General features: G+C 49.6%; 2 protein-coding genes across 2 annotated transcripts in view; one reads left to right on the top strand and one right to left on the bottom strand.

Moving 5' to 3' along the window:
* ATRN (attractin) overlaps positions 1-5,560 on the top strand; it is a 185,014-nt gene extending 179,454 nt beyond the window's left edge. The window contains exon 29 of the mRNA XM_018057410.1: positions 1,133-5,560. Coding sequence (XP_017912899.1) covers positions 1,133-1,257 — 125 coding nt within the window. The 3' untranslated portion in view covers positions 1,258-5,560. The remainder of the gene's footprint in view (positions 1-1,132) is intronic.
* On the bottom strand, positions 13,476-18,184 carry GFRA4 (GDNF family receptor alpha 4). The gene is made up of 7 exons (XM_018056860.1): positions 18,139-18,184; positions 16,005-16,062; positions 15,497-15,904; positions 15,297-15,406; positions 15,082-15,216; positions 14,319-14,410; positions 13,476-13,961 (listed from the first exon to the last, which is right to left on the bottom strand). Exons 1-7 carry the CDS (start codon positions 18,182-18,184, stop codon positions 13,935-13,937), a joined length of 876 nt encoding a protein of 291 aa, XP_017912349.1. The 3' UTR covers positions 13,476-13,934.

Raw genomic sequence — 19,453 nt, 5'->3', positions numbered from 1 at the left:
TTTCTGTGTATTAATCTTGTATCCTACAACTTTACTGAATTCATTTATTAGTTCTAATAGTTTTTTGATGGAGACTTTAGGTTTTTCTGTATATAGTATCTTATCATGTGCAGATAATAACAGTTTTACTCCCTTCCAATCTGGATCTCTTTTCTTTACTGATGGCTGTGGCTAGCATTTACCCCCATTTTAAACAGTGCCCTTTTCTGGACTCCCAAAGCACCTGGCTCTGTCTTTGGTATAACAGTGGTCACTGGTGTGGATTCCCCACTGCATGCCGGGTACTAAACCTGGCACTTAAGAGCTACTCAGCAAGTGGAGTAAGAAACTCCTCTAGCATGGCTCCGGGAGGCCTCAACAGGGCTATGAGCCTGTCTGGCCTTTTCACAAGCATAGGAATACAACTTCCCCGGGATTGTGCCTTCCCTAGTGAACACTGAGTTAATCAGTTACCAATACAGAGGGAGAATGGATTCACCAGTCCCTAAAGCAAAGGTGATAATGGAGGTGAAAAGCCAGGTACCATTCTAAAACTTGCCATTAGTTCACTCATTGACTCCTCACACAAGCCCTGTGCTGTTCCCATTTACAAATGAGGAAACTGAGGCACTGGGACGTTAAAGAACCTTGCTTATTCCAAAGTCTGACCCCAAAGTCTATCCTAACTTTATTGTGGTATAGATACCAAAATAATAATAGTGCTAGCTGGGCAATGTGGAATGAATCTGAATTTCATCATAAATAGTGCAGCTTTTTGTTTGGAGAAAAAGACAGGTGAAACTTACTGCTTAAAGCATGTCTGCAATCTTACTTAAATGCTCCACCACTAGGCCGAGCACTTTGCTTGGTTGATCTGCTGGAAAGTAAGATACTCCTTTTATGTAAAAAGGGGGAGAGGAGGGAAATATGTATTTGTACAAATAAACCCTGAAAGAATATATACAAACTAACGAAAGCAGTTACTCTGATGGAAGGGGGAATATGGAGGGAGATACAGGTTAAAAGTAAGGTTTTTCCCATGTATATATTTATTTATTGCGCCATGGGAATGTAAAAAGAAAATTTTTAAATTATTTTCTAAATAAAAGCAAGCTGTTCCTTAACATGTGTTCCTTCTTTGGGTTCTCCCAAGGGCTCGCAGTGGCCAGTGCCCTGGTGGACATTTCTCAGCAGATGCCAGTCGTCTACAAAGAGAAGTCAGGAGCAGTGAGAAACCGAAAACAGCAGCCCCCCGCGCAGCCTGGGACCTGCATTTGATGCTGGGGCCAGGACTCCCTGTGAGCAAGGAGTGGCATGCCAGAGCCGTCTGCCAGGAGGGAGCAGGCAGGGAGAAGACGCTGTGCGGGGCAGAAGACTGGAAACCCTCGAATCATCCACCTCCTCTGCATGTTCACAAGCTTTCTTTGACAGTTTCTCCCATCTGTACTCCAGCATCTAACCTTTTCCTTTCGTATAGGAAATAACTGATTTCGTTACAGGTCCGGGGTGATCCAGTTGTTGCTGGAGGAGGCCGGTGTAGAGCGAGTGAGAGAGCTAGGAATGACACTCAGGTTCACTTGTGGAAAACTGTCCTTGGGACTGTCTCAACTGTGCAAAAAACAAAGATGTAGTGTTTACAAGTAGACATTTATCATCAGTCATTCTTGAATGTGGTCTTTTAAAAACTAGTCAGATGAATTAACTTTTCATCTGAAGCCTGCTATCTTTTTTAAAAGATGTGCTATTTATTCTTGCACGATTTAGGCAAATATCTCTCTTCCAGGGAGTAACTTTTTTTCTAGTTGAGAATTAATAATGGTCCATCTCTTTTGAATCATAAGATAGAAGGGGGCTATTTTAAATGTCAAGGTCAGCAGTGTTACTTGGAATGTAAACTGATGTAATATGTAGTTTTCTGTAGCAACGTGATTAATTTAGTCTTAATCCATTTGAGGTTCTCTCTCTCTCTCTCCTTCCCTATCCTTCTCTTTTCTCTTTACCTCTCTCTGTCTCAGCCACTTGTGCTCTCTCTCTCTCTCTCACACACACACACACTAAGTGCCTAGACTTTAAATAGATCTAGCAATTGGAAAGTTAGTAAACATAAGTTTTTACATAATTGCATTCCTACATTCTTATAAAACTTTAAACAGCTATCATTGGCAATCTGCTCTTTTCTAAAATCTAATTTGCAGCCAGGAAAGTTTTCTCACCCCAAGAAACATTTAATGTAGCAGGGATTGAGAGGAAAGCAGAAAGGACCTAACTGTGAATGCTCCTGTTTTTCAAAAAGGACACTAAGGCATATTCCCCTGTGCCTCCCTTCCCCAGACTGGGCCTGATGTTTGCTTCAGCCCCTCTGGCCACTCCTGCCCAGGCACCACAGAGGGAGGGCCCTGCTCATGTTACATGTCTTTCTTGAGCTGAAAAGAGCATGACTGCACTTGGGACCCCTTGATCAAAGAACAGCAGTTTGTTTCTGTAGCCTGTTTAAGGTGGTGGGTCATTCTTCATTCTCAGGCTGCAGGTGGAGTGCCTAGAGAAGGTTGGTCTCCTGTTGTCAGGCAGAACCTGCCCAAAGCCTGGAGAGCGGCCTGGAGCTGTTTGTCCTCTTTCCCCCAGGAGGGACCCAGGCCTCCTGTGCGCCCTCCTAGATTCGAGGGCTGGCCGTGGGGAGGGCAGTGAGTGCTGATAAGGATGAAAAGCATGAGAAAAATGGAAAAGGAGAGAAAACCATGCCAAATGAAGTGACCAAATTGAAGTCGTGACCAAATTGAAGTGGGGTAGGGCAGTCCCTGCTCGTCTCCCCAGGCCACTGCCTGGATGTCGTGTTGTCCTGTCCGTGGTGCTCTGTATTCTGGCATTATGCAGCAGCCTCCCAGGACCTCTCTTCTGCTTCAAAACCCAGGAGTTCTCTAGCATTACCCTGGGGGCGAGGGGCAGGGGGCAGTGTGCAGAGGCTCAGGAAAGGTAGACCTTTAGACAACAATGCTCAAGTTTGTGAATTTGGAGAAATTAATACTCAAAAGAGCAAAACTGTGGCATTTCACCTTTATATGGAGTACCTAGAGAGAGGGAGTATTATTTCTTCCCCAACACTAACCCCTCCCATGAAGAATTGCCTGGAAAGATGTTTTCAAGGATGTCGAACCATAAAACACTGTCTGATGCACAAAACACCTCTACTTTGAGACTTGCCTCTCAAAATGCTACTTTATCACATCATTGTTAAAGAGCAGATGGTTCTAGAGAAGATCCCTCCTCTTAGAAGCTCCCTACATCTCTGCTCCAGATCACGGTACCCCAGAGAGCCTGTCATGGACTGGCCCTTCACCCTGTAATTACCACAAGGCCATTGGAGAGGACCCTCCCACAAAGGAAGTCCTTTGTTTGTTCAAAGGACTAGTGTTTGCTTGGCAAAGAAGCCTCCTCCCCATGGTAGTTCCATGCCTTGAAATAATAAGCACCGTGTCCCATAGCCACCTGGTTTTCTTTTTTTCTAAAAGATAATGTTTATTTTTTAAAAGGAAAGAAGGAGCAAGTGAAGTTTAATTCTGCTCCAACAGTAGAGAAACAACTGAATCCAGCTGCTTCTCCTTTGCAGCCAGTAGCAAACAGCTTTCTGCAGGCTTGGGCCAGAAGAAGGGGGTGGCAGGAGAAAGAGGCACTCAGCTTAGAGCCAGTTACTGAGAGGAAGTCATCTGGAACTTCAGAGCCTGTATGTAAATTAAAATAGTTATGAAAACATAGATATTGCACTTGTACATAACTATACAATAGTGTCCAAATGTTTGGACATTCAGAGTGTACATAAAACAAAAATATCGTAATGTATTTTTATTAAACATAACGGTGTCCAAGTTTGACCTAATGTGTTTTGTGCCATATAATGGCTATCCAGGCTCAGAGAAGTCCTCTCGTACAGTGATAATAAAGCCGAGAAAGGCATCCCCATTGTGCCCATGTGTTCAAATGCATCTGGGACCAGCTGGATAACTTTTAAAGCAGGACTCATCTGTCAGTGCACATATGAAAATGTGGGCAGTGTGTGAAGAGGCTCACTGGCAGCTGGAATGTCTCTGTCACTGTTATCAGCTCTGCGAGTGCATTGTAAATCTTCTGTCAGCCTCTTGGTGCTGTGGGTAGCCGGGAAAAGACCAGTCTCGTCCTGAGAAATGTTTCTCTTAGACTTAAGATACAAAGACTATACCGTAGATCTAGTCAGATTTTCCATAAGGGGGTTTTTCAGGCTGCGTTTTGTTGTGATTTTGTGTAAATTTTTGATGACCATTTCCTAGGACCATAGTTAACTATACTGCAAACTGGGGGTGGGAGTGGGCAGCTGCTTTGTTGATAATTAGCTCCTCCTGTTTCCCCGTGGAAAACCTCACCCTTGCCTCCTGCCCGCCTCCTGCCCCTTTCCCATACTGTTTGGGGAGAAGTCTTTGTTTCCTGTGAGGATCACCTCTAAATGTGGGAGGAGGTGTGGAGAGAAAGCAACCATATGCTGCCTGAGCTAACCTGGAAGAAAAGCAGCCCTGGACAGAGACTGTCAGCATAGGGAAAATACTGGAATATCAGTGGGTAAGGCCTGAGGTAAAAAGATCGGAGATGCACCAGGAAATCTGGGGCAAATGGAAAGACCAGAGCGGTATTTTAGAAAAAGACACTACCTTTCAGTGCAAATCTTGCTCCTTCAACTTAGTAGAGTGTATTTAGAGAGGGGGTGGGAATGATTCAACAAATATTCACTAAGTACTTCACTGGCAACCTAAGCTAACACTAGGGCAGTGACAGATGGAAAAGCAGCTCTTGAGAATTACAGCAGAATCCAGCTCCTCAAACCTGTCATCCCGGGAGACCTTTCCTTGCAGTGGTTTCTGTGAGAATTGGCCACCTGAGGACAGACCCAGGAAGGCAGAGGGTCTAGCCTTGGACCGTGCACCGGCTCTCAGCCTGAAATGTTTACTCAGTTTACCAAATGGCTCAAACTATAAAAATCACCATGATGGTTTGTAGATAGCCAAGCCCACCAAGAGATGTTTCCCCTGAGTTGTCCAAATTCGTGAACACCCTTCACCTGCAGGGAGATGATTTTATTGGAGAGGAGAGGAAAACTGGCGCCTTCTCTTTTAAAGGCAATAATGGAATTGACTTTCAATAACTGAATTTGTGCACAAAACATTCTAAACACTAGTGAAGCCTGTTCTGTTGAACTAATTCTGGCTCTGGAAATGTTTTATAGTTATTTACAGTTTTGTTTTGTTTGGGGAGTTTTTGGTTTGGATTCAAGCTTAGTTTGTTAATATGTATAATTTAGCATATATTGCACTCATGTAAATATGGAGTAAGTATTGTAAACTATTTCATTGCTGGGGATTGTGGGTGTTATACATACATTTAGGACTGCAATTTTTTGGTATTTTTTGTATTGTAAAATAACAGCTAATTTAAGCAGGAACAAGAGAACTAAGGGAGGTCTGTGCATTTTAAAAATAAATGTGAAGAACTTGTATATAAACAGAAGTAAATACTATAATACAAACTTCCTTCTGAAATAAAAGTAGATCTGATAAAAATGTGGGTTTTGTTCTGAGTGTTTGTTTTGTTTCACTAATTTTTACAGTTTGGTCAACAGAACCTTAAGAAAAAGGAGAAAAATGTTTTAAGAAGTTTACCAGTTTTCAGACTGCCTCAGAGGAAGCATTTGGCAGTCTGACAGAGGTGTAAATCAGCAGGTGGGCACCTCAGACACCTCTGGCCAAAACTGGGCCATGCGGTGTGGGAGGAATCCTGAGCAGTTTGTGAGCAGATTTCCCTGTGTCCCCATCATGGCCCTCTTTGCCCTTAACACACCAGTGCTGGAGACGGAGACTGGTATGCAGGACAGCTCTGCCTGGGCACCGTCACGCGGATGCCGGAGCCTCACCAGCTGCCCTTGGCTGTTCAGCTTCCTGTCCTCTCATGTGTGTGCTTAGTCACTCAGTCGTGTCCGACTCTTTGGGACCCCATGGACTGCAGCCCACCAGGCTTCTCTGTCCATGGGGATTCTCCAGGTAAAAATCCAAGAGTGGGTTGCCATGCCCTCCTCCAGGGGATCTTCCCAACCCAGGGATCAAACCCAGGTCTCCTGCATTGCAGGCAGATTCTTTACCAACTGAGCCACCAGGGAAGCCCTGTCCTCTCGGGCTCAGGAGGATAGATCTTGAGCAGATTAAAATCTGCTTAAATCTCAAGCAGATAGATTTAGTCCTCCACAGCCACAGCATTGTCACTGATCTTGAATTTTGACAACGGTATATGTCCATTCACAAACTTGTCTGTATGTATTCTGTACCTCCAGCCCCACTCTGTGCATCTCCTGCCCTCAGAAGAGGTTCAGAGCAGTCCATTTCAGTGCCCTGATGCTGAGTTCAGAAGGTCTAGAAGTACCTGCGACTGATTCATGTTGATGTATGGCAGAAACCAGCTCAATATAATAAAGTAGTTATCCTCCAATGAAGAAAAAAATCAAACTAGGAGTTGGATTTTTTCAACAGGATTGCGGTTTGCCCTTAAATATGTATATATACAATTATTTGTGCAGAATGTCTGAGAATTTGAGATTTTGTGTAAAATCTGTGCCGTCATCTCATGTTCTCTCTGTTGTTTTGTTTTTTTAACCAAAGGAACTGAAAATGTTCTTCATACTTAGTGCAAGTAAAGCACACTTTTGCATATTAAAAGGAAAAAGGTCTAGAAGGATAAAATCAGCATGAAGTAAGTGAGAGTCCAGAAGAAGCACGAGGAAATGCTATGCTTCGTACAGGGGAGGGTGGGTGAGGCACCGGGTCCAGGCCCGGAGACGAGGAGGCCTGCCTACCAGAGCGTGGGCCTGAGCCGGGGTGGGAAACAGCTGAACTACAGGCCACTGACAAGTTAGGGAGGACCCTGATACTGTCCTGGGGCAGGTTGCAGGAGCCACCAGCTGTTTCTGACTGGCTCAAGACCTGTGATTTAGCAACAGTGTGGTAGTTCGCCACAGCATCAACAGCATCTCTGCCTTCTTACAGTTAGGTCAGGGCTATGAGCTGAGCTTTAGCCAGGAAATTTTGGAAGAAGTTCCAAATTTGGCACAAAATCATGGTCACCTGTTAAAGACATTGGAGGTCTGTGTCTGTAGAATTTTCCAGGCAAGAATACTGGAGTGGGCTGCCATTTCCTACTCCAGGAGATCTTCCAAGACCAGGGATTGAACCTGGGTCTCCTGCATTGGCAAGCAGATTCTTTACCACAAAGCCACCAAGGAAGCCCCAAGGAAACCAATAGCCTGACCCTAAAAAAATGAAAACAACCAACACTGACTGTTGAAAGTCTAGTTAAGACTCTGCAGTGTGTCAGCCATCCTCCTCCTCTGCCCATCCTGCCATTGTGCGTCAGCCACGCACTGTGTAGGGGCCAGGAACTTAACAGTGAACAAGGCAGACAAAATCTGTCCTGCTGGAGTCTACAGTCTAGTAGGGGACACAAAGACAATGCCAGGTAATAAGTCCTGTGAAGAAAGGCTGGGGAAGGGTTGGGGAAGAAAGTGTGGGGGTGTGGGAATGAGTCGCTGGGGCAGGTATCAGCTGCGTAGAGCTGAATGAAGGAAGGAGCTGGCATGATGTCAGGAGAAGAGCTTTTGAGTAGAGGGAACAGCAGATGCAGAGAGGCCCAGAGGAGGCAACGAGACCGCTGGGCCTGCACAGTGGCAAGATATGGGGCTTGGGGGAGCAAAATGCTACCAAGAGCGGCGGTAGGAGTCAGGGTAGCCTGGCCCTGAAGGGCACTAGTTCTCAGTGGGTGTAGGACTGCCCCTTGGGGGGCATCTTGGAAAGAGCTGGGGCAATCTGATCATCACTTTCAAGGGGCAGTGCTACTGTGATTTAGCAGGTGGCCCTGAAGGTGGACCATCATCCTGTGACATGCAGAACTGTCCTACCCAACAAGGAACTGACCCGCGTCCCACCCAAGTTTCAAATGTCTTGTTGGATGTTTGTGTAGATGGGGAAAAATCTGTTTCTAATTATTTTAGTGTAGAACACTATTATAAACACAAAGTTTTCTAGAAATGAAACTTCTGTATAAATAAGGGAAGACCGGACTTCTCTTCAAAACTTTAGCAAGAGCTGGTCACCATTTTGGAAAATTCTGTCACCAAGAGCAGTGTCATTTCTGGAGTCTTCACTTGGGTTGCATGTGGACGGACACACTCCCTGCAGCCCTGTGTCACTAGCTGTGGGACATGCCTGGCACGAATTCTCTTCCCTTCTATGTTCCCAACACAGAGAAGGGACGAGCTGAGACAGTCCTGATTACTGTATGAAGTTGCTTGCTGCACCAGGAGCTGGGGCTCCACCCTGTCTGCTGGGGCCCATTTGCATGTCCTATAGGCCTCTCCTCCTCCGCTATTTATTCCCAGTCCCTTGAGGGCTCAGGTTCTGAGGTTTTGTGTGTATTTTATCTTCTTGTGTGGGCATGTGGGCATCTTCTCATCTTAATTTTTTCTGCCTTGTGGAGCACTCTTTCTGCCCCTTTCTGATGTCTGTGTCAGAAGCTTTCTCTATCTCTTTTATACTTGAATAAAACTTTATTACACAAAAGCTCTGCGCGATCAAGCCTCATCACTGGCCCCAGATTGAATTATCCTCCGGAGGCCAAGAATCCCGGAGTCTTTTGTGGTTCAGCAGCAACCTTTTATCTTGAGGGCTCGTCCGGGATTCTTCAGGACAAGGTAAGGATGCTTGGAGCTCTAATTCTTTGTTCTCCTAGCGAACATGTTTTCTGCTGTACTTTACTAACTCTACAGTGTGCTTGTGTGAATGAATGACATGCCTTGCACAAAGCAAATGAGGAGCCCTACTCTGCGGTTCCACGGTGACCTCATATGGCTTATGGAAAAAACTCTGTCGGGGGTCAGAGAAGGCCATGGCAACCCACTCCAATACTCTTGCCTGGAAAATCCCATGGATGGAGGAGCCTTGTAGGCTGTAGTCCATGGGGTCGCTAGGAGTTCACTTTCATGCATTGGAGAAGGAAATGGCAACCCACTCCAGTATTCTTGCCTGGAGAATCCCAGGGACGGGGGAGCCTAGTGGGCTGCCGTCTATGTGGTCTCACAGAGTCAGACATGACTGAAGCGACTTAGCAGCAGCAGCTGGCAGGGGTTTATACCAACCTGCCAATGGACTTCCCTGGTGGCTCAGATGGTAAAGTATCTGCCTACAATGTGGAAGACCCGGGTTTAATCCCTGGGTAGGGAAGAACTCCTGGAGAAGAAATGGCAACCCACTCCAGTATTCTTGCCTGGAAAATCCCATGGATGGAGGAACCTGGTAGGCTACAGCCATGGGGTTGCAAAGAGTCGGACAAAACTGAGCGACTTCACTTTCACTTTCTGCCTTGGACTGGAGGCTCCTTTGGTTGTGAGGTGACATGTCCCTGGCAGAACAGCTTCCTTAGACATCTTTCAACACAGGCCTTCCCAGGCCTGCAACCCAGCAAGGCAGGGCCATGTTCTGTCTCCTTTCACATGCATGCCAGGCTCACTGGCAAGTTGTTGTCCAGCTGAGGGCACCTCTCCTGTAGCCCTGCCTGCCCCTTCCCTCCTGGCCTTCTGGAAATTTCACCCACCAGTGTCCATCCTTCCTGTAAAGATAAGCCAGTTCTGAATTTGGCCACAGCTGACTAAACTAGGGTGGGTGGCGGGAGGAGGGGAGCAGTGAACAGCTTTGCATTAACCTTGCAACTTAAGACAACAAGCCAGAGTGAGCATTCATGAACCGTGAAGTTTCCACCCATAAATCCATGGGTGCTTCCAGCACCTGCCTTTCTGCCTACTCCCATCCCCAGCCACCTGTCAGCTAGAGGCTCAGTGTTAACAACAGCTAACAGAGACCCAGTCACAGGGATGCGGCCAGGCCCAGGACCGCAATTCCCAGAATGCATGAGAAAGTGTGACAGCAAGCAGGCTATCTGGCGGGACACAAAGGCCGATACTCAGATGTGGAGCAAGGCAGGACCCTTCTTTGGTTGTCAGGACCGCAGCTGGACTCAGCTTTGAGGTGTTTGGCCAGACAACACCATGTTATGAGCCAGAACCTTTTTATATGGAAGTGACAGACACCAAACTCTGACCACCTAAGACAATTCCACTAGTTTCCTGAAGCTGCTGTAACAAATTACCTAATCTTGGTGGCTTTAAATGACAGAAATTTATTCTCACAATTCTGAAGTCCAAAAGTCCAAAACCATGCTGTGAGCAGAGCTGCACTGCTCCCAGCTCTAGGGGAGAATCCGCTCCTGGCCTCCTCTAGGTGGCTGCCCACATTCCTTGGCTTGTGACCACCTCAGTCTTGTCTGCCTGTGTCTTCACAGCACCCTCTCTTCTGTGTGTATATGTAATCTCCCTCTGCCTTTCTTTAACAAAGGTGCACATAACTGCATTTATGGCCCCCTCTGATAATCCAGGATAAGTGCCTCCTCTCACTGTCCTTAACTCAATCACATCTTTTGCCACAGAAGGTAATATTCATTCTTTTTCCCTACATATAAGGTAATGTTCACAGGTCCCAGAGATTAGGATGAGGACATATCTTTGGAACCACCATTCAGCCCATTACAACAACAAAACCCTAGGAAAGTCAACAGCCCCAGAAGTGGCAAGATGATAGCCTCTGCAAGTCACAGGGCCTAGTCCTTCCTTTTGGCTTCTGTCTCCAGGGTGACTAGTTCCATGCCCCAGACAGCCTCAGCCTCCTAGCAGGAACATTCACTCTGGGGAAAAAAAAAAAAATAAGAGAGCCAGGCTGACATGAGAGCCCTATGTACTTTCATTCTCCCCTTGGACCCAGTGAGGAAGCCTCTTTACCTTGCACACTGTCTGATGTTAAAGAGGCTCCATTTAATTAAACCCCATGCCTTGGTTGGAAAGAAGTACTGAAGGAAGACAGCCAGGTGCCATGAACAATTTTGCTATTTTCTACTAAGTTCCATTCACTTTTATCTTCCCAATCTTTTGAAAGATATATGAATCTTTTGAAAGGTATATGCCTATACGTGGGTGCTAAGTTGCTTCAGTCATGTCCAACTCTTTGCAACCCTATGGACTGTAGTCCAGCAGGCTCCTCTGTCTATGGGATTCTCCATGCAAGAATACTGGAGTGGGTTGCCATGCCCTCCTTCAGGGGATCTTCCCAACCCAGGGATTGAACCCAGGTCTCCCACATTGCAGGTGGATTCTCTACCATCTGAACCACCAGGGAAACCGAAGGTAGCCTATTCCTTCTCCAGGGGATCCCATATGCCCATATTTCATTCTAATTATCTGAGTAAAAAATGGAAGTAGTAGAGTTTAGGACTTCCCTTGTGGCTCAGACAATAAAGAATCTGCCTGCAATGCAGGAGACCCAGCTTCAATCCCTAGGTTGGGAAGATCTCCTGGAGAAGGGAATGGCTACCCTCTCCAGCATTCTTGCCTGAAGAATTCCATGGACAGAGGAGCCTGGCGGGCTACAGTTCCTGGGGGGGTCACAAAGAGTTAAATGTGACTGATCGACTAACACTTTCAGTAGAGTTTAACACACTCTCACATAAAGCAAATCACTTAATGGGTATTTAATCTGCACTTGGGCTACCATACAATGGTGGTAAACAGGGCAAAGCAATACTTTCACTTGCCTAGCCACCCCTGCTCCAAATGTCCATTCCCACACAGATATAGGTAGCTAAGAACATTCCTTCTTTATGAAGTGGTGACAGGGTAGACTCTGAGCTTTGCTCCATCCAACATCCCTCCTTTTTCCCATTGAAAAATGTCCTACCCCTTCTTGGTGGGTGATCTTGGTGGACTGATGTCACTCTCTAGGCCACAAATACTGGGAAAGAGAAGTGCTTTTCTCCTCTGAGAGTGCTGAAGGAGAGACCATAGATCCGGGGCTGCTGACAACATCCTGGGTGAGAGCCTGTCTGGCTTCAGAGTGGAGCAGAGATCAGCAGGAGCAACATCATCTGAACCCCTGGAGAGAGCTGTGCCTGAAGCCCAAGGCAGTTTGAGCTGCGTTTCGTTCCAGCCAGGGAGTACTGGCTGAAGGTGGGAGGCTGGTACAGCTGCCCCATGTAGTGTCTGTGGGTTTGGTCTGAGTTGCTAACTGCACAGTCTCAGAGCCAGTGGCTCTTTTTCTGGTCAGGACAGCCCCAGGCCTGGGCTTCAGTGTGGTCTGTACCTAACCCCTGTGTTTTTGCTCAGGTTCTCTAGAAATGGAGCCCAAGGCAGGGATTCTCAGACCATGATTTATTGGAGGGAGTGCCCTCAGGGGAACCTCTACATGAGGGAGCAGGAGTGGGCAGGGGAAGGAGCTAAACTAGGATGTGGTCTCAGCTGGGATCCAGCCTCAGCCTAAAGTCCCAGGGAACTCTGAAGCATGGCCGGCACATACAGCTGCCCCCCAAGGCACACAGGCCAGGCCTCTGAACTCTGGCCTCAGTCAGTCACTGGCCACTGTCCACCTCTGGGAACAGAGGGTAACCTTTCAGCCTGTCTCTTCTAGAGAAGTGGGCAGCTGTGAGCTGTGTTAGCAGCCAACATCCCAGGCAGCTCGGGGATGGGTTGCACTAGCCCAGAGAGGGCTGAGCAAGGCACCAAAAGCTTCCACTCCAAACTATCTTCTGGCCCCTGCCAAATTCCAACCAGGTTTGAGATGGAGCAGCCCAGAGACACAGAAAATAATCAGGAGTCCCCAAGTTTTTGAGGAAAGCTTAGTACCTTGCTCCCATAGTTTTGCCCTCTCCTCCCAAAACTCCTCCACAGAACTGTAGTTTAACACAATGCCCTTAGCATCCACTGGGTCCACATTGGCCACACACTGTTTATTAAACCCTTGTGATAAATGTCGCTCTGCTCCAGGGAAGAATTTGACTCTCCACATGGACAGAAACCAATTACTCAGGGAAAAAAAAAACAAACACCATTACTCCTTTCCAGTGTCTGTCAGGGTAGGGTTCTGTGTGCACTGAGGTAGAAAGCTCCCCTAAGTGAGCACAGTGGGCGATCCTGGGGCTCCAAGGCACCCCATAGGTGGAAGTGTGTCAATCAGGGCCTATATTTAGCTGCAAATAACAGACACCTGGGGATACATAGTTTAAACAAATTAGACACATCATTTTTTTCACAGAGTACATACAGTCCAGAGAAAGGCAGACAGGCTGGTGTGCCACACTGTCACGTGGTTCCTCTTCCAAGATGGTGCCCATGTTCCTAGGCATCGCCTGCAAGTTCTCGGCAAGAAGAGGGAAAAGCTGAGGCCAGAGGCTGAAGGGCCCCAGTCAGGAAGTCTGTTCCTTTTTAAAGAGCTCTCCTGGAAGCCTTATCTGTGAATTTTACTCACTGGCTAGAACTGTGTCACCAACCACCCCCTAACTGCAAGGGAAATGTAGTTTCTTTATCTGATGACTAGCAGAGAATGAAAGAATAAACAAGTAGCCAAGATCTCCGGCACTGGACCTGACAGTTGATTCAGTTCAGCATCCACAGGTCCTGAGAAGATGATGCCTGGAGAGGTTCCGAGGCCATCCAAGGTCACAGAGGCCAGCAGAGGCACACCCTGCAGCTGACCTTGGGCTCCCGGCTCCCAGAACACAGATCACATGACAACAGGGCCAGTCTCAGTGCACATGGGTTTATTGAGTTATGGATGTCAGTCCTAGTGCTGGGCTGAACCACAGGGAAGATGGCTACATGGCCAGTGCAACGCAGGGAACTGGATTCTCACTCAAGGTGGTGTCCAACAAGCAGCACATCAAAGACAGGAAGCAATCTGCCAGCGTTAGTGATGCGGTGCCGGTGTCTATCATGATGGGTGGTGCCTAACTAGGAGGATGCCATAAAATGCTGGAGTACCAGAGCGAGTTTTGCCTACAAGTCTGTTCAGATGTACACCTTAGAGCATGATAAACAGTGTCCAGATCTGCAAAGAGCAGTAGAGCAAGAGCAGTGGGCCAGCTTAGGAGACAAGCCAGTCCCTTTTCAGTGGGGCAGTAGGCCACTAATGAGGCAGGGTGGGACAGTTGTCCAAGGTCTGCTGTCCAAGTCAGAACAGGGACTGGAGAGCCAGAACAAGAAGCATGGAGAGCAGGGAGCTCCCCTCCAGGGGCACATCTGCAGAAGACACCTTGGCAGGTGGGAGCAGAGTGTGGACCTGAGAAAGAAGCCCGGTTCTGCTCTCTACCACCCCCACCCTCCCAGGGCATTCATTCTAGGCCCACTTGCCATGGAAGGAGTCAGTGCAGGGGCTGCCAGCTCACCATCCCCTGTCTGCACCTACCTGCAGGAGACTCTGCCCAGGGTTCTGGTGGGAGTCCAACTGGTTACGTAGGATTGGGGGCCACCCACGGTCAAAGGTCTGTATGGCACTGTCTATGGAGGGATGCAGGGTGAGCTTGGCTGAGAAAGCCTAGCACAGGGCCCAGCTCCTCAAGGACAAACTGAGAGAGATGCTTCGCATCCTGCGTGGGTCCTCCCCAGGCAGATATGGGAAGAGAGGACGTCTGCAAGGTGTTCAAGATGGACAATGCTAAACACAGCTGTGTTTAGAGTGCCTTACAAACTGCAGCCTTCTCTCCTTACGGAAGCATGACAATTATCACCCCCATTTTACAGATGAGCACAAAAAGGCTTAGAGGAGTTAACTCTCAGCTAGTAAGCAGCAGGGTTAGGCTTCAAACTTAGACTCCCTAACTCCTAGACTGGTCAGCGAACCACCTAGCTATTCAAACTAGAAAGGCAAGACTATTAATAGGGGCAGCTGGCTGTGCCTGGAGGATGGAACCGCCTCGGAAGTGGCAGAAGCGAGGAAATGGGCCTCCGTGGCTTCCGCTACAGGCCTCAGTCTCCTCACAGCCAGCCAGGCAGCTTGGCTCCCGGGCCCCGCCCCTCCCGGGCCCCGCCCCTCCAGGGCCCCGCCCCTCCAGGGCCCCGCCCCTCCAGGGCCCCGCCCCTCCAGGGCCCCGCCCCTCCAGGGCCCCGCCCCCCCAGGGCCCCGCCCCTCCAGGGCCCCGCCCCCAAGCAGCGGTTCCTCGGCCCTTCACCCAAGCAGCGGTTCCTCGTAAAGAGCCCCCGGAAGACTTCGCACTCCTCACGCCGATTTCCGCTGGCTCTGCAGTCGCACCAGGGCTCCACGCGCGCGCTTGCGTTGTCCACGTAGTTGGGCGTGATGGCTGTGCCTGGTCAAACCCCGAAAACAGGGTAATCGGCCCATCCAGGCGGAGGCATCCCCGGGAGATCCCCTCCGGCCGGTGCATACCCACGAGGCCGGCGTAGGCGCGCAGGCAGCTTGGGGCCTGGTCTTGGAGGCAGCCGTCATGGCTGCTGGCTGTGGTCGCGCAGGAGACCTGGAAGGCCAGGAGGCGGGGCCTGCGCCGCGCGGTCGGAAGGCGGTGAGTGGGCCACAAGTGGCTCCGACCCCTGCCCGCCCTTCCCCACCCCCCACCCCGTCTACTCCACCTCCTCCGGCACCTGCAGATCCGGCTGTGCTCGCAGGCGTCTAAGGGCCCGAGGCAGGAAGGTGGCGCCCGGCCAGGCCCTGAGAAAGCGCAGGAGGGCACGAAGGTCTGGCGCCGGCGCTCTGCGCACGCGGGGCCGCCGCAAGGGCAGAAAAGCAACGCGTGTGTAAGCGCGGGCGGCCCGCGGGCGAAGAAGTGGCGCAGGGCGCGGCGGCAGCGGGCGCGGGGGCAGCCCCCTGGCGCGGCACGACCCAAGCACTGCACCACGTACGCGGTGCGCAGCCGATGGCACCGCTCGTCGGCGGTGCACGCGTCGGCCGCGTCCACGCATGGATTCGGTGCTACAGAGCTCCGCGATCCTGTTGGAGAGGCGGGTAGGCTGCGGTTGTTGGCGTGCCCTACACGCACACTTCACCTCCTCCTCTGGGTCAGGGCCTCAGAAGATGCGGGGTGCTCAAAACTCGAGATGGGCAGAATGTGACCCAAACGCGTTAGCGACTGGCACTGACTGGCCTATACCGTTGCGAGGATGGGCAGCGACGGCCTCCGGGCATTCCTGCCGCACGTCTGCGGTGGATGCGGAGCGTCGAGGCTGGGCCTGGCTGGCCTCCCCCAAAAGCTGAGACCCATCCTCCCCAGGCGCCACCCCTCACCCATCCAAAGAGGGGTCCTTAAGATTCTTCCCATTGTCCTAGGCCCCACCTCACACGGAAAACAGCAAGGCTCCTGGGGACCTGGCTAATGGAGACTATCAGAAATGGCGCCGAGGTCCAGAGGTTAGGAGGATCCCACATGCCCCAGAGCAGCCAAGTCTCCAGCGCGGGAGCCGCACTTGCTGAGCCCCTGAGCGGAGGGCACTAGAGCCTATGCTCCGCAGTAAGAGAAGCCTGGCCAGGCAACTAGAGAGGCTCCGGCACAGCAAGGAAGACCCAGTGCAGCTGAAGGTAGATCAGAAAAATAGAAGTAATGTAAGACGAGGCACTGAGCACAGTGGCTGCTCCTCTTCCTTTCTCTGACATGCGGAGACGCCCGACTTGTCAGATGCCCCTCCTTCCCCTTCTCCCTTGGAGACCCTTCGAGTGACCTATAGTTTTCTGCTTCCCTTCCTTCTTGACCGTCTCTAGAGCATCCTCCTGCCTCTGCATCTTCCCCCTCCATCCTCTTCTACTGCTCCCTTCTTACCGATCTAACCGGTGCTGCCCCACCTGGAGGGACTTTGGCTTCTCCCCCGGCCTCTCTCCTCTCCACCAGCCAAGTAAAAGAGGGGTTCCTGGCAAGGACTCAGGTACTGGAGCCATTTAGTCCTGGCTGCGGGGTGTGGATTCAAGAGAAGCCCCAGATGGCAGGCCATGGGGCTCAGTCCTCAGCCGTAGGGCACTCCACTGTGGATAGAGTGTGCCTGGCACAGCCCGGTCACATACCAGGGGTCTGTTGGGCAGAGGGTGAGCTTTGTCTGGAAGTGCCATGGGCACTGAATGCCATGGGCATCTATATCCAGCCAGGGACTTCTCTGGTGGTCCAGTGGATAAGAATCCATCTGCCAGTGCAGGGTACACGGGTTCGATCCCTGGTCCGAAAAGATCGCACCCGCCGCAACTACTGAGCCCGTGCACCGCAAGAGAAGAGTAGCGCCTACTCGCCGCAACTAGAGAAAGACCCAGCACAACCAAAACTAAATTTTTTAAAATAAAAATCAATCCAGCCAAGCTAGAGTCTCTGGAGGAATTTGGCAGCCCCTTCCCCCTAGAGCACCAACCAGACTACCCCTGCCTCTCGGTTCTGTCTGCTTCCAGGAGCCTTCCTCAGATGAGAAGGCTTCTGGCCCCTTAGACTTTGGCTCAGCACCCATTTATTTCCGAGTGTGTGTGTGTGTGTAGTGGGGTATTTCCTACCTCAAATCTGGGAGCAGGGCTCTCTCTGGCACTGGCCTTTCCTTTCTCTCTCCTCTCCCCCCGCTCCAAGCTCCCTCCCGTCCTTCCAGGACTTCAGAGCAGCAGACAAACATTGCCCTTTTCTCCCAACCAAGCCTTCACATCCCCAGGCCTCAGCCACACACATCAGCTCCTAGTGTCTCCTGTGGTCTTGGTGCCATTTCTGTTCTTTGCTTACCTGTTTCCCTCCACCAGGAGCACCCCTCAAAACAGCACATCTCAGCTCCAAGATCTCCGTCACCTTCTCCATTTTCCCTACCATACACCACCTGGTAAAGTGACCCCCTCCCTCCACGATGCCCCGAGTTGGGGAGGGACAGTCCAGGTGGTTGGAACAGCAGATGCATGGCATGGAGACATTGAGGATGCAGGGCAAGGAATCAGTGTGAAGCTGCAAGACTGAAGGTGGAGGGCTGGGTCTGGGAGAAGGGTAACAGAGGTAGGAGGGCAGGCAATAGGAAAAAGAAAGTCCCTGGGGCAAAGTTACCAAGGCGAGATTTGGGAGGCCATGGCTCTGCGGGGCCCAGAAGCTGGAGGCAGGGTGCTGTGTGTGTCCTCAAACCTCGGGCACAGGTGTCTCACTGGTGCCTCTTCCTGCATTTTGGCTTTTCCTACAATCATCTTCTTGTACTCCCACCTTTTTCTTGAGGATCAGGAGGATCCGGGACAGAGAAGCCAAGGTTCAGAGGTCTGGGGGGAGGCAGCCACTCACCTAGAAGCAGTAGCAGTAGCAGTGCAGGTACCAAGCAGCTGGCCATGCTGGGCAGCAAACAGGAGTGGACAGCTGGAGGCAGAACCCCTGTCGGACAGGTGCCTCCTTCCCAGCACCCCTGGGCCACAGTGATGGAAACCTAGGTGTCTCCGCTGACGGTTCCTCTGGTGGGAGGAGCCTTTGTATTGGGAATGATTCCTGCTGCCCTCACTGAGTCCCCGCCCAGGCTGCACCTTCAGATAGATCTGGGAGCCACTTGACCTTGTCTCTGCCATACTAAATTATTAAATTTATGGAACAACATAATTCTTCTCCTTTTATAATTTCATTTTTAACTTTTTATTAGCTGATATTTAGACTTACAGAAAAGTTAGAACACTGCAAAAATGCTAGTGCTCCCTTTATCTCCTTCTGGGTGAAGGATATAAAACCAGTTTGGTGGTTTCCCCTAACATCACCATCTTACCTGACCATAGTACAATTACTAAAACAAGGAAATTAACATTGGTACAAGACACTTAACTGTAAATCCCTTTGCATTTCCGCAGTCTTTCCACTTATGTCCTTTGTTTTAAGATCCCATCCAGAATCCCACGATGCACTTAGTGGTCAATGTTGCCTTAGTTTCTTCCAATCTGGCAGTTCCTCAGTCTTTCCTTACAAACTGGGTGCTTCCCTATCTGACTCTGCTCGGTGGGCAACCCCCTTCTTGAGGGAACTGTAAGTGATAAAAACTTCTTTCAATGGCACTAACCTCTGTGTGTTATTGTTCTGTCATCTCTATGAATCAGAATCCCATAGAGAGCGTAGGAAGGGGCTTTAGCAAACAGTCTCATTCAGCGTCTTTCGGTGGTAGAGGGAAAGCAAGGCCTGAGCCTTGAGGCTTGCTACTCTGCTGCCAGCGAGTGATTGCAAAAATTTTGCAATTCTTCACATTTTCTGAAATGTGATTTTGCTGCTCCTCCCTGGAGTGTAGGTGGAGTTTACCTCCCAACCCCTGGAATCCTTGACTTGCTTGGACCAACAGAATGTTATGGAAGTAAAATGTGCAGGTCATAGACTCTCAAGAAGCCTGGCAAGCTTCCACATGCTCTTCTGCAGGAGGCAGTGAGTGAGGTACTTGCCTCAAGATCACAACTACAGATTTTTTTGTTTGTTTCAGTTTCCTAAAAGCTTTCGGTAACTGATCCTGTTATTTTGCTCATCATGGACTTTTGTATTAATTTTGATCTTTACAAAATATTACATTAAAATATTACTTATCTTGATTACTTTTTTTGTGCCCAAGATAAGTGCCTCCCTTGTTTCACTCTAA

The sequence above is a fragment of the Capra hircus genome, chromosome 13 (genome assembly GCF_001704415.2).
Source record: "Capra hircus breed San Clemente chromosome 13, ASM170441v1, whole genome shotgun sequence".
NCBI classification, from domain to species: domain Eukaryota; kingdom Metazoa; phylum Chordata; class Mammalia; order Artiodactyla; family Bovidae; genus Capra; species Capra hircus.
Note: the sequence above shows the minus strand (reverse complement) of the source record. Positions and strands in the feature narration are given on the sequence as shown.

What these genes read in the sequence shown, in the direction of transcription:
- GFRA4 (XM_018056860.1), bottom strand. Translation starts at nt 18,184, where the DNA reads ATGGCCAGCTGCTTGGTACCTGCACTGCTACTGCTACTGCTTCTAG. An exon ending in ATCTGCAGGTGCCGGAGGAG is followed by an intron (nt 15,407 to 15,496) that starts GTGGAGTAGACG and finishes CGCGCGGCGCAG; the next exon opens with GCCCCGCCTCCTGGCCTTCC. An exon ending in CTGGGCAGAGTCTCCTGCAG is followed by an intron (nt 13,962 to 14,318) that starts GTAGGTGCAGAC and finishes TGCTCTTTGCAG; the next exon opens with ATCTGGACACTGTTTATCAT.